The 16,521-nt window shown below is 43.8% G+C and overlaps 1 protein-coding gene across 1 annotated transcript; it reads left to right on the forward strand.

Moving 5' to 3' along the window:
• Nucleotides 1-74: 74 nt before the first annotated feature.
• Nucleotides 75-15,634, forward strand: GGA3 (golgi associated, gamma adaptin ear containing, ARF binding protein 3; the record flags this gene model as incomplete). Its single annotated transcript, XM_079544384.1, has 17 exons — nucleotides 75-114; nucleotides 3,432-3,516; nucleotides 4,229-4,304; nucleotides 4,773-4,871; nucleotides 5,678-5,801; nucleotides 6,784-6,887; nucleotides 7,395-7,475; nucleotides 8,304-8,441; nucleotides 9,019-9,100; nucleotides 9,563-9,679; nucleotides 10,613-10,867; nucleotides 11,658-11,725; nucleotides 12,124-12,416; nucleotides 12,909-13,174; nucleotides 13,354-13,523; nucleotides 14,244-14,354; nucleotides 15,524-15,634. The coding sequence occupies 17 exons, from the start codon at nucleotides 75-77 to the stop codon at nucleotides 15,632-15,634; spliced, it is 2,220 nt and encodes a 739-aa protein (XP_079400510.1).
• Between the last annotated feature and the right edge of the window lie 887 nt (nucleotides 15,635-16,521).

Below are 16,521 nucleotides of genomic sequence, written 5' to 3' on the forward strand. Positions count from 1 at the left end.
CGCAGAAGGAAAACGACGGCGGCCCCGGGGGAAGCGCGCGCTCGGCTCTCGCGCAGGCGGGGCGGGGCGGCATCATGGCGGAGGCGGAAGGGGAGAGCTTGGAGTCGTGGCTCAGTGAGTAGCGCGGGCTCGAGCCCCTCCAGCCCCTCGTTTCTCCACCCTCTCCCTCTCAGCCCCATCCTCGTCGCTTCTGGTGTCTTTACTCGGAGGCTGATTCCCGTCTTCCCCTGCTTTCGCCTCCCCCCCGCACGGGTCTGTCAGGCCGGTTCACCCCCAGGCAGAGCTGCGGAGGATCCCCTGTAAATTGCGCTCCTGCGCTGTACGGCCGTGTTTCCGTGCGGCCGGGCCGCGCTCTGTGCCCGGCACCGCTGGGGGGGGGGTGGGGGAGGAGCTGTGAATGCCGTTATGCCCATTGGAAGGCTGCAGACTGCAGTATTTAAAAATCCGTTGTTAGGGAAAATGATTTTGTAACGACGTCGCGCTGTGACATTGTGGGGTCCCGCGTAGGTCGGTCGATCGTACGGTCGGTCGGGGTTTGTGTTGCAGGTGTTCCCAGCGCAGGGACTGGCGCTGCTGGACGCGGCGCGCCGTCCTTTGCCGATGCCCGCAGTGACGGCGCCGGCTGGGAGCCGTGCAGGCAGCGGGGCTGCGACTGCCGCGGGATGGGGCGGTGGTTAGGCTCAGTGGGCTTTAATGGTCTTTTCCAGTCTTAATGATCATGTGTTTCCCCTAAGTGCTTCAGAATATAAAAGTTGTTGTGCTTCTTCGTTCTGTTAAGATCAAATAACTCTTGTTCCTTTTTGGTTCGTTTATATGAGATTTAATTCAATGCACGGTGTTATCGTTGCTGACAGCAGTTATCGGCTACAGGATGTTTTCAGCTCTCAGTTCTTGTTTTAGCTCAACCCCTTCTGTCCCCTCGTTGTTCCACTCCTTCTCTGAGCTCCCACAGTTTGTTAATATCTCTTTTTTTAATTGTAGCCAGTGAGACACTTGAAGAAATGCCCACATCTCTTCCCTTTAATCTTCCTCTGAGCAGAACTGACTCACCAAATTCAGTATGTGTATGGAAATATCTGTAATAGGAAGGATATTTTAGATTGTGCAGCCTGGAAGGCTCTTTGGCTGCTTTATGTTTTTATTTTTAGTTGTGGAAGTTGAGAGAGAGGATAACATCCTGCTTGCATGGTCAGTGAAGCTCTGTCACTGGAGAACATGCTGAGGAGCAGCACTGCAAAGCAATTCCTCGCTGCCAGCACTGTTGCCTGCTTCTGTTTCAGTAACCCATGGTGTTAAATGCTTGAGCATTGATCTCTCATCTAAGATGAAACATTTATGTCTGGTCACTGCTACCATGATTTGTTCTGGTGTGATCGTACAGCTCCTCCCACAGTGAGGGAGCACAGATCACTTGTAAATAAATTACCAAAGCAGCCATGCAGATGAGGAGGGCAGGGTGCAGATGCTGTGCATTTGAGTGCTCTCACCGGGCCTTCTGAGGTTATTTTTTTGGAACTATCGGTAGGATGTACTGTGTGTCACACTAAGCTTGAGGGGCGTGTGCACCTGCTGTGCCCTTTTTACAAAGGCAGGGCAAAAGCTGCTTGGCAGCATGGCAGCTTCCCACTCACAGGAAGATGCCAAATAAAGTAAAAATGCTATTCAGCCTTCCAGCTGCCCTGTCTTTCTCATGGGGTGGAGGCACAGAGCCATGAAGTAACATCTTGTGTTCTAGTGCTGCGCTTTGGTCTGCGATTATCTTGCATCTTCATCTTCTCTCTCATTTCAGGCAGCTGGGGTGAGTGAAGGTGATCCTTCCTGTTCTATTCTTGCCTGCAGGCTCTTTCCTTGTGCTTAGTTGAAATAAAAGAGGAGGTTAGAAAACAGCATTGGTTGTGTGAGCCCAGCTTTGACTTGAGTGCTGCCTGTTCTGCTTCTTCCTAAAAGAAATTTACTGTATCACATTCCTGTCAGGCAATGCAGGTATATAATAGATGCAGATGGATAACATATTCCAATTTTCTTTCTTTCTTTTTCTTTTTTTTTTTTTCTTCTTGTATTGCCATGGGCCTAGGTTTTAAGTTTTCCACTAAAAATAGAGGATTTTAGATTATCTTTTCATTAATGTAATGCATCTTCATGTGTGGACATGCTGAAAAGGGTAAGCAAAGAAAACTGGCTCGCCTGGGATGCTCTCAGCACTGAAGAGGCCACATCTCGAGTACTGCGCTCAGTTTTGGACCCCTCACTACAAGAAAGACATTGACCCAACCAAGAGCCATGCTTCTTTCATCTCAGCCTGCAGAGCAGCAGAACTACTTTAGAACACAATGCTGTTTGATTTGCATGAAAATATTTAAGCTTGTTGCGAGGCTCTGTATTCCTGATGCTTGCAGAGCGCTCTGCAGCTATGAGTGTAGTAATAAGGTTTAAGTGTCACATGTTTCAAACAATTGCCTGTATTTTATCCTGTGCTCTATACTGTTTGGCCAAGTAATGCATTCTCTTCTGTATCTATTTGCATTGTATTCAAATTTTGAGAAGTGCTTCTTAAACATCAGCCATTAGGTAGCCCAGTGCATTGTTTTTCTTACAGGGAAGAAAGATCTGTGTCTAGTAATCTCATCTGGAAAATCAGATTAATGTGGGAGTCTTGTCTGCTGTAAATTCATTGGTCTGTCGGAGCCAAGTAAAACTCATGGAGAAAATGCTTTCATAACAAAAAATGTGCTGATAGCCTCGGGTTTCTGCAGCCAGTGCGATATGAGGGATGCTGGTGTTTGAGGAAGGATCTGTCAGTAACATGTCTCACAGTGCAGCATCTCTCTGGGCATCCAGGGTTTAAATTCCCTATCAGTTGCAGGCTGTGATGTTCATTACTGCAAGAACAACTGAGTGAATGATAATAAATTTAAATTCATTGTTCCCAGGAGAAATGCTGAGGCATCTGACAGATCACTGATGCTCTAAAACAAGTGTCTGAGCTAAATGACTGATATTAAACATCTGATCTGCCAGCTCTTGCTGCTACAAAGCTCCCAGGAAATACAGAAACAATTTCCCATATAAAAAAATCAAAGAGTTTAGCCTCTAAAGAGTTTGATGTTATAACCAAATAACATTTCAGGCAGAGGGAAGTTTTATGAGCAGAAATATTTTCTTTTATACTCTCATTCACAATACGGAAATTGTGTGTTTCAACGTATTTCATGTTTGGGATCTGTCTTTTTGGAAATCTGATTTTTGAGGGTTGTTTGGGTGCCTCAGTTTGGATGTGTCGTTTCTCCTGAATGGAAGTAGCATAAGTGAACTTTCAGTCTTCATTTTATAGTTGGTAACAGATGTCAAAGGCTTTTCTCTAGAAAGTGCATGACCTTTTACGCTGTTTCTTTTTTCTTGAGCTGTAACATCTTCTCTTTCCCTTGCCAAAGATAAAGCGACTAACCCATCTAACAGGCAAGAAGACTGGGAATATATCATTGGATTCTGTGACCAGATCAACAAAGAGCTTGAAGGGTGAGTGTGAGTCCTCTTTAGACTTAGTAATTAAACATATGCAATTTAGAACATGTCATTTGATCATTGGAGTTTCATATTGGCCTTCCTATATATACTGATATTGTAAAGGAGATTGGAGTCAAAAGAAAAAACGTGCTGCAAAGTTTGCATTTTCTTATGTGAAGGGCAGCGTGGTTTACGTGCAAACTGAGCACTAGGAAAAGTGAATCCCAAATCTGCCTTTTGTCAGCCTCTGCTGCTACAGGGTTCTCATCCAGCCAAACTCGTTCCTAGTTTGCAGTCTGTAAAATGGGGTTATGACTCCTAGTGCTTCACATCATTGAAATCTGTACAGGACTTAACTGAGGAAACCTGGGTCACAGCATTCCTGTGAGCTAAGGAAGATGGAAATTCAGGAAAAAGGAAATTAATGCATTCAGTAATTATGTGGTTTCCTGGGCTTGGACACTGTACTTGGGTGTTGTTTGGCCCATCCCATGGAGGAATCAATCTGGAATTCGGACTACCAGTCCTGCTTCCTTTTATGCATGCAAACAACCAGGCTTACAGAGATGCCCTGAAGATTTTTTTGTTAGCCTAAAAGTACTGGGTGACATTTATTTTAATCATATGAAAAGCCTCGCATTTAAACAGCAGTATTTGTGAAAGCCTGAAAATCCCTTGCTGTGTTTGCCTGCTTTGTTTGTAATGAACACTTGCCTTGTTTCAGGCCGCAGATAGCTGTAAGACTTCTGGCTCATAAGATCCAGTCACCGCAGGAATGGGAGGCAGTCCAGGCCTTGACAGTAGGTATTCCTTGCCACCTCTCTCCAATCCAGTTACACATCATTTGGCATCTTCCATAGAGAGTATGAAAGGAGCACAGTGTGTGTTAGTGATGCCATCTGGGGCTAATTCTGGGGCTGGATTCCCTTCTTCTCTGCTGGCAGGGAGCATGCTTGCCAAACTGAAGTGTCCATATTAGTCAGTAGCGACAGACAAGACTTTGTATGTTTCAGCTGCTTTCTTTTGTTATTCTCAGGTAAGACTTGTGTTTCTTGTTGTGAACTCTAATAGCGAGGTAATTGACTCATAAGTACGTTGCTGGGAGTGGGAGATTTGCTGCAGCCCTTGGTGTGTCACCTAAAGATTGGGGGTCCATGCCTGTAGGCCACTGATGGGGTCCTTCAGTTCCCCTATAAGCAGAACACGTGTGCTGTTACTGTAGAGTTTTTGTGTTTGCTTCAGCTCTTGTTTCTGTTACTTGAATGCAGGTGCTGGAAGCCTGTATGAAAAATTGTGGGAGAAGATTTCATAATGAAGTAGGAAAGTTTCGCTTTTTGAATGAATTAATAAAAGTTGTGTCTCCAAAGGTTAGTCCCTGTGCCTTGCTGCTGTGTTTAGTTATTGTCTGGCCTTCATGAGCAACAGGCAACCTCCAGAATGTTTCTGTCTGCCTCATTGCATTCACTAGTGTATATTCAACGAGGATTTGTTTGCTGATTTTTTTGTGTGCTCTTCTTATTGCTTTTCTCAGTAATCTGTGCTTATTTACTATTAATGTATAACTCTTGTACTGTTATGAAAGTCCTTGTGATATATGAAGCATTGAGCAGTCAACTGCTTGGTGATTTTTCCTTGTTTTCTTTGTTTAATTTTATATTTCTAGGACAGGGAGGGATCACCCCAACATCAGTGATGCAGGAGTTACAGCATGAGATTTGGCATCAACCTCAGAGTTGTAATCTCACTTTACTGACAGTTTGTCATGCAGAGTTCCAAGGCAATCCTTCAGTATCCACGATTGGTTTAAAGTGGCAAAAGATAGATGGAGACACCCCAAGGCATAGTTAATGCAGTGAAGTATTGCAAAATTCTTTCCCAATGAAGACAGTGGGGAAGGTGCAGTATCTGCATTTGAAAATTCTTAAATAGCAAAATTTTGAAACTAACAGAATATCTGTTCTTTCTTTTATGAAGATCACAAATCACAAAGACTTTGTTCACTGTTACTTCAGAAAAATTAGAGAAACATTTTTTCATCCCAATATGGTGTCTTAGATCTTTGGTTGCATACTTCAGTGTGTATCACTGAACTCCCCCTGTTGTCTGTGTTTGGGCTTTCTCCTTAAAAAGAAGCTAAGAATGTGGAGTGTCTTCATCTTTTTCTCACTCTTAGTATCTAGGAGATCGGGTCTCAGAGAAAGTGAAGACGAAAGTCATTGAATTGCTGTATAGCTGGACAGTGGCACTACCAGAAGAATATAAAATCAAAGATGCCTACTACATGCTGAAGCGACAAGGTAGGAGGTCAGCTGCTCATTCATGCGTTCTTTCTAGCCTGTGCCTGTATGCAGGAGTGGCACAGTACATAAAAACTTCTGATGATATGAGGAGACAGAGGGGATGTGGAACAAGGGAAGAATTCCCTGAAACACTGAGAAAGCTACTCACTGACTTTGGGGAATGGCCTTTTATTTAATTTTCACCTAGGTTAGTGAAACACCTTGCAGATGCTTTTGTTTGGATTTGTAGGGGTCTCCATGCCCTTCCTCCCACCTCTGTCCTGGAACTGCTCTTTAAATGATTTAAGGCCAGTTTGAAGAGAAATAAGATCATTTCTGTAGCTTTTTGTGTTCTTTTAACCATATTGCTTTACAATCGTGCCTTTAATCCAATAGAAATTTATTGTGTAGGCAAAGTGGAAGAAGCTTAATTGAGGAACACATGGCTTCAAAAAAACAGATAAAATTGTTCTAGGGAAACCTCTGGGAGTAGAGCACAAATCTCAGTGTTGGCAAGGGGACAAGCAGAAAGCTTGGCTCTTCTACCACTCATGGTTCTAATGGTTAGGAGTCTGCTCATCACCCCAGCTTGCAATGCTGTCTGTGTTCCTGCTCAGCACAGCTCAATTATAGAAAAAAATGTAGTGCCCTCGAGTCTGCTCAAAGCTAGGTTGTCTGGGACTTTGCAGAGTGGCTCAGCAGCTGATGTGAAAGAGGAAAAGACGAATAGCAGAGAACTATTGATTATACTGGCTTAGAACAGTATGAAGATGGCAAAACAGTTGCTGGGGTTTTGGCCTTTATCAAAGAAAATGTTCTTTGTTTTTTTCTAGCTAGTGTGCTCACTGATTTTTGATGCTGTGTTGTGTGTTGGAGTTGTGCGGTAGCATCAATGGGCAGTTTGGCTGCTTGCTCACTTTGACAGCAGCCCGTGAATAAAAGGGTGCACTGCCTGGCCTGACTGCAGTGCAAATCATTGTGGGTTCCTCTCTGCTTTCAGGGATTGTAATGTTTGATCCTGTGATTCCTGTGGACAAAATCCTGATTCCTTCTCCACCACCTCGTCCCAAAAACCCTGTGTTTGATGATGAAGAGAAATCCAAGGTATAGGGAAGACTTGTGTTGTGACCACTAACAAAAAGTAATTACTTAATGTATGTTTAGAATAAGGAAGAAAAGTACATTAATTCAGCTTTTATTTTGGGGGACGTGTTCTGTACTTTCAAAGAATTCATTGGTTTGAACACATCTGCTTTGTCTATCCATGCTAAGACCTGTCACGGTTATGTAGTAATTTGTTGTTAAAGTGCCATCCTGCTGTAATGCTAGCAGGCAAACAATGTTTCACAAACAGGGCCAAAAATCATGTATAGGAGAAATAATTGTCTAATGTCAAGTCTCTTGAGATGTGGCAGCATGTATGTCCTCTTCAAAAGGAAGAATGTAGCAACTTGTGTAAAACAGTAAACCCTTATGTGACTCCTGCTGAAGTCACTGACTGTGAAGGCAGTGTGAACTGTGTATCTTTACTGTGAATTGTTCCCTTAATTTCTTCTTGCATCTTCCCTTTGCCAGTCTTTGTTTCCCACATGTCCCCTTCTTATCTTACAGCTTCTAGCCAAACTACTGAAAAGCAAAAATCCGGACGATTTACAAGAGGCCAACAAGCTTATTAAATCCATGGTAAAAGAGGTAAGAAAGTCCTGTAGAATTGAACCCGGTTAGCGGTGTTCTTTGCAATTCTTAAAACATTATTCGAAATTGTTGGAGAGCTTCAGCATCGTGTGAATGGCAGATATTTGTTTTCTCGGGTTTTAGAAGCATTGTGTCCATTCCATAGATAACTGAATGAGACTGGCTATTAGCGACATCCAACCTCCTATTGTTTTCTTAAAAGCTCTAAGACTACTAACTTGCAGGTAGTCCAGGTCATTAGTGGCGTGGTGGTGTTTGTAAAACAGAAAAGTCTGCAGTTGGTGCACCTGATGGGACAGGGCAAAAAGGTGCCAGAATTGAATGCGATGTTGAAATTAATTTATTTCTTGTCACTTTAGATGGCTTTTCACGTGAGAATTTGGTGGAAACACCACTGTACTACTTCTGGTTGATGAGGACTGAGTCATCTCTGGGCCTCATGGAAACAAATTCCTGTTTGCAGAGCTGTGATGCATCCACACAGGGCAATCATTACAAACATGGAGTCCAGGAAATGACTCACTGTGATTCTGCCCCTCTCCACCCCGCAATCCCCCCACTCCCGCCCCAAAAAAAGTATAGCTTCTTGACTGAAGAGGATGTATAGATTACTGAAATGTTTCCATTCAAGCTTCCCCTGTCTCTAGGGTAGGGTAGATTCTCCTAATAATTCAATTATTTTGTTCTGGTTTCTTTTGTTTTGTTTGGGGTTTTTTAGTTCAACTTTGAACAGACATTACCTGATATGATTTACAGATAACACCTACTGTTGTACTGTGAACCTTACAGGAAAGCTTACTTTTCGTGTCTCTTTGCATCCTGAAGGATGAGGCTCGGATTCAGAAAGTGACAAAACGTATGCACACGTTGGAGGAAGTAAATAACAATGTGAAACTGCTGAACGAGATGTTGGTTCATTATAGCAAAGAGGACTCATCAGAGGCTGATAGAGAGCTCATGAAGGTGGGTCTGAGCTGCTGCTTCCCAGAAATACTGCAGTCAGTTCTTTGTTCTTTTTCAGATTTTGAATTTTTCAAAGAATTACGAACAGCGCTATAAGATGGAGAGCGGTAGCAAGGAACAAGAACTCTTGTTGGAAACAACTATGTAATGACCATGTTTTTAAAGACTTTTCACCAAAGGACTTGGTGCTTTGCAAGGATGGTGGATAATAGCTCTCTTGCATGTGGATGAAGTCGGGTACAGCTGTTCTCCAAAGATGCAGTGTAGCAGAATCGAGAAGCTGGAATTTCTGATTCTTGCTCCTATTATAGCACACTGCTGATAATAACTGTCCCTCACAGCGCTGTGGGTAGGTGGAACATGGCAGAAAATTTGTCTTTTCCTATAACTAGCATTACAAGATTGGGAGAACACCAAGAAGATGAAAATTAAAACAACTGGGATGTCCAGCACAGGGAGGCTGGTTTCTCTGTTCTGGCCTTTCCAGAGAATGCTGGGGAAGTCGTTATGTGCTGACTGGTATTGCTGACAGTGCCTCCTGGTTGATGAGACCCTTTGTCATGATTTCTCTTCTCAGGAACTCTGTGAAAGGTGTGAAACCAAAAGACGGACATTATTCAAACTAGCCAGTGAGACAGAGGATAATGACAGCAGCTTGGGTAAAATAAGCTACGTTTCTCCTTGAACTGCTGTTTAACTGCTGACCCTATGACTGTTCAAGGGTTGAGCAAGAGAACGGCTGCTCTAAAGATGCCTCTTCACTGTGGATGAGCTTTGCTTTGAGCAAGCAGATAAAGGGCAAGGGCTTGACAGTATTGGTGGGAGGCTGGGGAAGGATGGTAATATGGGATGGCTGCTGTTCTGGAGGGGGAAGAGAGTTATGTTGGTAACAAAACCTTGGAGTCATTTTCACTGTTACTGCGTACGTAATGTGTACAGACCTAGAAAGGTCAGGGTCTTCCTTAGAGAAGCATGGTACAGAACAGACAATAACAGAATTTGTAGCTAAACAATTGTGTTTTTTCTTGCTAATTATTTAGCTGATAACTGATTATTCTCAGCGGTAGTGGGAGCAAAGTGACCAAAGTCTTGATGGTTGTGTTTATCTGTCTTTCACGTAGGAGATATTCTGCAGGCCAGTGACAACTTATCACGTGTGATAAATTCCTATAAAAAAACAATAGAGGGGCAAGTGATCAATGGTGAAGTGGATCTCCAAGTGATCTCAGGAGTGGAAGGTGAGTTCCTGGGAAGCCAAATATTTAATTTCTAATCCTAAAATTTTAAGTATTTTAGACTGGATTTCCTTACGAATTCTGGTAAAGTAGGCTTGATGGTTCTTCTGGCCAACAGTTTCTGAACAGGAAAGGGGACGACAGTTCTGACGTGAACAGCAATGCTGCGTTCTCCATTGCTTGTAATCAAATTCTTTGATAACATTGGTAGCAAACCTTTATCTGAATAGTTTTTGTGCCTGAAAGTTCTCATACATTTGTGTCTCCACTTTTGTCTTATCTCTTAATTGGCAATAAAAGAAGAACACAACTTTATGTAAAAGATGAGAGCAGAAGAGTGAGGGCCAGGTGGGGGTCCTGTCCTGGCTTTGCCAGCAGTACCTTTTATGAATTTAGGCCAGTTGCCTACTTTACATTTCAGTTTCGCCTTTGAAATCCCTGGATGCTTTGTTGTCGGTTGGGAGTCACTTTCTGTATAAAGAGCAGTAAAGGAAATGCATACTGCTGTCTAATATCTTCCTGGGACAAGTCTGCTCCAAAATACGGAGAGAATTCTAGATCCAGACAGTATATGTTACCCTCAATTCTGTCTTTCTGGTAGCCTTGATTTACTGTAATTGTGTAGGATCTCCCAAAGTCTTCTGTGAGCTCAAAAGATTTTGAGAGGATCATGAATGATGCTACAAGAAACGCTGGGGACGACTGGAGCAGATAGGTGTTGCTTTTCAGATGGAAATTTCCTAAGCATCTGGGTTGGTTTAAGTAAATGGTTAGATGCGCACTCTGTGGGCTTTCTCCTCTGTAAGAGCCATAAACCACGATTAAGTGCATATCCGTGTTACCTAAACCATCTCTCTGATCGTGTCTTCTGTACATGTTCTTGCTCTAAGCATTTTGCCTTCCCTCCTAGTTGTGCTTATCTGCTGTTTGCTACAGGGAGTAAGAACACCCTCATTGACCTTGCTGGACTGGATGTCACCAGCACCTCAACACCTCCAGTGCCACCCACCACCCTGACACCAGCCCCCACAGCAGCCCCAGTTCCAGCAGAAATCCCTATTCTCCCACCTCCTCCACAGACATTTTCACAATTGCGGAGCAGTTCCTTGAGCCAAGTGGAAGCTGCACCCACTCAGCAGAGCAGCACAGCTAATTCTCTTTCCTTGCTGGATGAGGAGCTTCTGTGTTTAGGTAAGACACTAAGAGGCCTAGAAAAGGGCTATTCAATGCCTGCCTGACAAAGTCAACTTCTTTCCTCCAGTGTGAGTCTGAGGGTTGGCTAAAGAGAGCGTGAAATGCCTTATATTTTGACCGCACCAGATTTCTTTTGCTCTTGATTCATCCAGTAGGTTACTTAGTGAGCCCTAGGTCTCACTTCTGGTGGAGTTTGAGAGGAAGGATTGAGAGAATTTGGTGATTCAGGTGGTGCACATGGGAACAGTAATTCGTGCCATTCCCAAAACATTTATATTGGGATATATTTCCTTGCTGTGATTCTGGTCAGTCTTGCATGTTTTCAGGTCTATTATTTCTTAAGAAGTCCGGAGGATTTCTGAGACACTCATGTCATCCTGAATGTAAGAACTAGTCTGTGAGTTAGTATTTAATTCTGATGAATTCATTTGAAGAGTAGGCTTCAAATGAAAATACATTGTGATTTCACTGCTGACTTTGTGGCTGTATAAAGAGAAAGGTGCCTTAGGGGGATTGTTGGAAGGAGGCTGCAGAATGCCTGCAAGAGAAGACCAGATATGAATAGCAGGAGATGCTGTAAATCAGGATGGATTAGAGGAGCTGCATGCAGGGGATTGACAACTGGTTCTGTTGGTCTCTTCATCAGTGTAGACTTGCAATCCATTTTGATCTTTCATCAGGCTTTTGGGCTGTGGTGGAGCTGAATCGATTTGTTTGGCACTGAAACAACTGCCATGGTATGCAGCCTCATTTTCTACTCATTACCTACTTGTTATTTTCCTTTCAGGCTTGAATGACCCAGCTCCTGCAGCAGGGAAGGAGGCATCAGAAAAAAACCAGTGGAGCATGTTTGAGGTAGCAAGGAGAGAGTTTCTCAGGGGAAGGAAGGGAGGGCTTGCCATTGTGGGAGGTCTCGTGACACATTTTGTCACCTTAGAGAAACATCACATGCAAGCAGAGGGGTAGCTGTTACTGAGGGGAAGTCTGGCTTAACCCCAAGATCTGGGTTAGCTGTGTCTGAGTGGAGTAGATATACCTGAACATGGCTTTCTCAGTTTCCAGTCTGTCCCCCATGGTGTTAGCACTTCCTTTGCTTAAATTACAGATCAGATGTAGTCCTGACATAGGCCACAGACTTTGCTGCTTGCTACCTTCCACCTATTTTTGCGGTAAATCTCTCTCCCTCTGTAACAATGCCACCTCTACAGTAGGGGTAGCAGTGAGTTAGAGCATGTACTTATGCTCTCTTGCAGAATGAGCAGCTGGACCTGGATTTCTTCAATCCAAAGACGGTGACTGTTGATTGCAACCCTGCAGGGAACCATCTTCTCCATCACACATTGCAGACCACATGTGGAACATCAGTGACACTGCCTTCTGCTTTCACAGCCTCTCAGACTGCTCCCAGCATGCCTGCACCAAACTCCATGCCATTTGTGTTCTCTGCTGGGCTGGCTGCCCCTGTGGGGCCTTCCAAGACAATTCCAGCTGCTCCTGGGTACTTAAGCTCATCTGCATTGGGACAACTCCTTGAAGAATCCAAAGGGTAACTAAAAGTTCTGGACTTTGCTTTGTCTCAGCATTTAGGAAACCAAGTTTCTGTAGTGTCAGCTTCAGAGATAGACATTCAACTTCAGTTTGGTAGAAATGCGTGATTGGGACTTGTACGAACTAGTATGACAGTCTCAGCTTCAGCAGTGAAAGGCAGAAACTACCAGTAGAGTACGACAGCTGTGCTGTTGTCAGATTGTAAGTGTGCAGTGTAAAGTTAAACTGGCTGCTATGGTACAAAGGCCTTTGGCCATCTTAGCCTAGCTCCTCTTTGCCAAGGTGGGACTCGCGCTTTTGTACTAAATTAGAAAGAATTATGCATAATCCTACCAACACCATATTTTTCTTGTAGCCCTGCTTCTTACATTAGACCTTACTGGCTCCAGGCTCCTTATTTGTCCTTGTGATTTGCTCTTATCTCTGGGTTTGTGCTAAAATGCCTGCTTCAATTTCAGCTTAATTTTTCCATGATTTTTCTGTCTTCCAGGACTGCCACGCAAGGCATGGCAACACCCTCAGTGTTACCTGGGGTTACTTTGCCAGCCTCTGTCACGTCTTCTGTGTTAATGGCACCTGCTGGGCTGCCAGTCACTGCTCCAGGAACACCCCCAATTCCTTTCCCAAACAGCTGCACTGCTGTCTCAGGGAGCTCTCTCTTCCATCCAGCATCATTCCAGCAGCAAGACAGTCCTATGAAAGCACCTGAAATTTCTTTGGCCAACGTCCATGTTCCCTTGGAATCTATTAAACCTAGTAAGTACCTTCAGGTTTTTCACCATTCGCTGAACATTTTTTAAAAGCAAAGCTTCCTGACTGAGTTTATAAAGTGAAGAACAATGGTGAGACACCCAGCCAAATGTCAGATTGACAGTACTGCTGACGATTGTTTTCTGCAGCATAAACTGTGTTCCTATCCCCTTGCTCTGTGGCAGGCAGTGCCCTCCCGGTGACAGCCTATGACAAGAATGGCTTCCGCATCCTCTTGCACTTTGCCAAGGAGTGCCCACCAGGAAGGTCAGATGTGCTGGTTGTGGTAGTCTCAATGCTGAACACAGCACCCCTTCCTGTGAAGAACATTGTGCTGCAGGCTGCTGTACCAAAGGTAGGGGTGCACAGTTCAGACCCACAGCAGTGTGAATCTGCACGTTCAGGGAGGTATGGGTATGAACTCAGGGAACTTAAGTTGCAACACACTAGTTCTGTCTTTCTGTAGTCTGTGCTTTGCCTGTTTCAAAAACATAGAAGTAGTTAAAAGCAGAAAACACTAAACAGGACATGTCAAGAACTACAAGTAGTACACATTCTGTTGTTTTTTCTATCTAAAATCAATCCAACTGTATTTGATCATGTCATAGCTCAGATAGCGCATTGACAGGACTGTTATGTGGATAAGCCCATCCTTAAGGTGTTTGGGAATCAGAATTTCATGAAGGCTTCTTAAATTGAAGAGTATGTTCCATTCTTGTCACTACTGCAGCTACATAATTTTGGATGGCTGATTTGTGTTTTGAAAAGTGTGGCCCAAATGGCTATAATCTGCCCATTGTCATCAAGTTGTTTGCGTTAAAACCTCTGCTATAAGAGCACTCAGGTAAGAAGGGGTGCAGTTGGTGTTTTGACCCCAGTGCTTTTACTCTGACTTGTTGGTCTGCCTGGTCCTATTCTGTTCTGCAAGTGGACCGGCTCTTGCCTCCTCCTTCTCACACACTGATTGATTCTCTTCACCTTGGATGTCTGCTGTTGTCTCCACAGTCTCTGCATACATCTTCCATTGTCTCCAAAGGTAGGAGATACTCCATTTTTTTTGTTTGTTTGTTTGCAGTCCATGAAGGTGAAGTTGCAGCCACCCTCTGGCACAGAGCTGTCTCCATTCAATCCCATCCAGCCGCCTGCTGCCATCACCCAAATCATGCTTTTGGCAAATCCTACAAAGGTGAGAAGGATGGACTATAACAGAGCGGGCATTTATCTTGTCAGTTTTCAGGTTAATACGATGTAAGATGAATTCTTCAGGGAGTTTGGACCAAAACTATGAGCAAGCACTGCTCTTAATTCCTAGCTTGCCCTTCAGAAGCAATTACTACAGCAGCAGATCAGTGCTGTTTCAATTCAGGGCTTGAGAAGGGCTATACACAATCTCTTCCCCAACAGACTTTTTCAGGAAGGAAAAGTGTGAGAAAAAACACTGTACATTTTTTTCTTATCAAAGGAGCAAAAGTCTTATAGGGCTTAGCTTGAAAGGAGAACAATCAGAGTTGCTTCAGGAGCTTATCTTAAATCCCTTGTGCACTGGATGTGCCCTGCTGTAATGATGCTTAGCGTGATATAAAATTAACTGTTTCTCTAGAAAGAGTTCTGCTGAGTTGCGGCTCTATACAGCCTGACAGACTTGAAGAAACTGTGTGGTATCAGGTCCTGTCCCTTCCCTTTGGCATGTTATGAGATGTGCCTGTGACCAGTGAAACAATGTGGTAAATACTTCGCTTTTTGCTCATCATGCTAGGAGTGTGTGAATAGCTGTGGAAACCCTTCCTGCAATTAGTCATTTAGATAGCCCAGATGATGTGTAAACCTCAAAGCTGTATGCTGAAGTGGTTGAGAATTACAGCAAAAATGGCATTAAGGTATCAGCTGAAATTTATGATATTTAAAGAGGTGTTTGCAGGTTGTTGAAACTTTCACTTTTTGAAGCACATGGAGATCCCTTATTGAAAGATGGGTTCCATCTGCTGCTTACTGGGAATTTTACAGAGCAGAACCTTCTTTGTCTTCCTGCATGTGATACATAATTCAGTTTTGAAAATGCTGATCTATTCCAGCATCATTCTTCAGGCTCTTTGAAGAGCAGCTGAGCAATGGGTGCTAGCTGCATGTATAGCAAACTATTACTGCTGATCACTCGTGCTTTTTTCCTGCTGTTTCATGCTAAGCAATAAAGCTTTTATATTTTTAAATATGTAAGGTAAATAACTCAGGTTACCTTGACCCTCTGCAGCATCACAGTGTTGTGATTTCTGTAGAGCTGTGGTAGTGAAATTTTTTGTTCCTGAACAATTGGGGCTATTCTCATGTGTTGCTCTTGGGTTTTGTCTTTTTTTGCAGGAGAAAGTGAGGCTAAGATACAGACTGACCTTCACACTGGGAGACCAGCTTGCCACAGAGGTTGGTGAAGTGGATCAGTTCCCTCCAGTGGAGCTGTGGGGGAATTTATGACCTTGGAACCTTGGACTTGAACCAGAGACTGTGACAGGACCCAGAAAGGATCCCACAGGACTGAAATGAATGTGGCGGGGGAGGGACGCACATGCTATTCACTGGTGATGTTAAGCTTTGTTTACGTGTCCTGCCCACTCTGCTTGTAGCTTTAGTCCAGAACGTTGCACACCATGTTGAAGGGGTCCTGGGACATCTATGCTAAGTATGAACTGAAGGCAGCTGGTGACACGTAGTGCTGGTTGCTTTTATCTTGACCTCCAGGTGAATGGTTCTATATTCCACTCTATTAAACTTGAAGTTACTGTTTTTTGAGGGGAGACCTGTCAACAGGAGACTTAAGTTAGCGTGTTCCTGTACTGCTGTCCAGAGTTACATACACGCTGGTAATGATGCTACCCTGAGCTTCCTCAGTGCAGAGCCCTTACATGTGTCCTCCCTTGGACTCTTACCTCCTCAGTGCCAGACTGGACCTGCTAAGCATGTTAAGCAATAATGCTGGCTCCATGAGGGAATGCTTTTTTTATTTTATTTTATTTTTTTTTTAAACACTGAAGTGGCACTTTGCTCCCTCCATCTGCTGCATTTCCAGTGGCCAGTGTAAGCAGACCCCAGCTCTTGTGTGGTGTGACACCGCTGTATCTTCAGTTAATATATTTATATGTGGGCTGCCTCCTTGTTGTATCCGTTTGGGGCAGCTAGGACTGTTTTGTATGCAAATGGCTGAACTGGTTATTTTTTTGCATTCATCGCATTCCGTAGTGTGGGGAAAAAAGGTGTGATGAGGTGGTAAAACCAAGCAATGGAGCTGGAAAGTTGTTTTCAGCATTAATGGAGGGCAGCACCTGGCATGCAGAAGTGTCTTTACAGCCACTAACCCAAGGATG

The sequence above is a fragment of the Tetrao urogallus genome, assembly GCF_951394365.1.
Source record: "Tetrao urogallus genome assembly, chromosome: 18".
Taxonomy (NCBI): Eukaryota; Metazoa; Chordata; class Aves; order Galliformes; family Phasianidae; genus Tetrao; species Tetrao urogallus.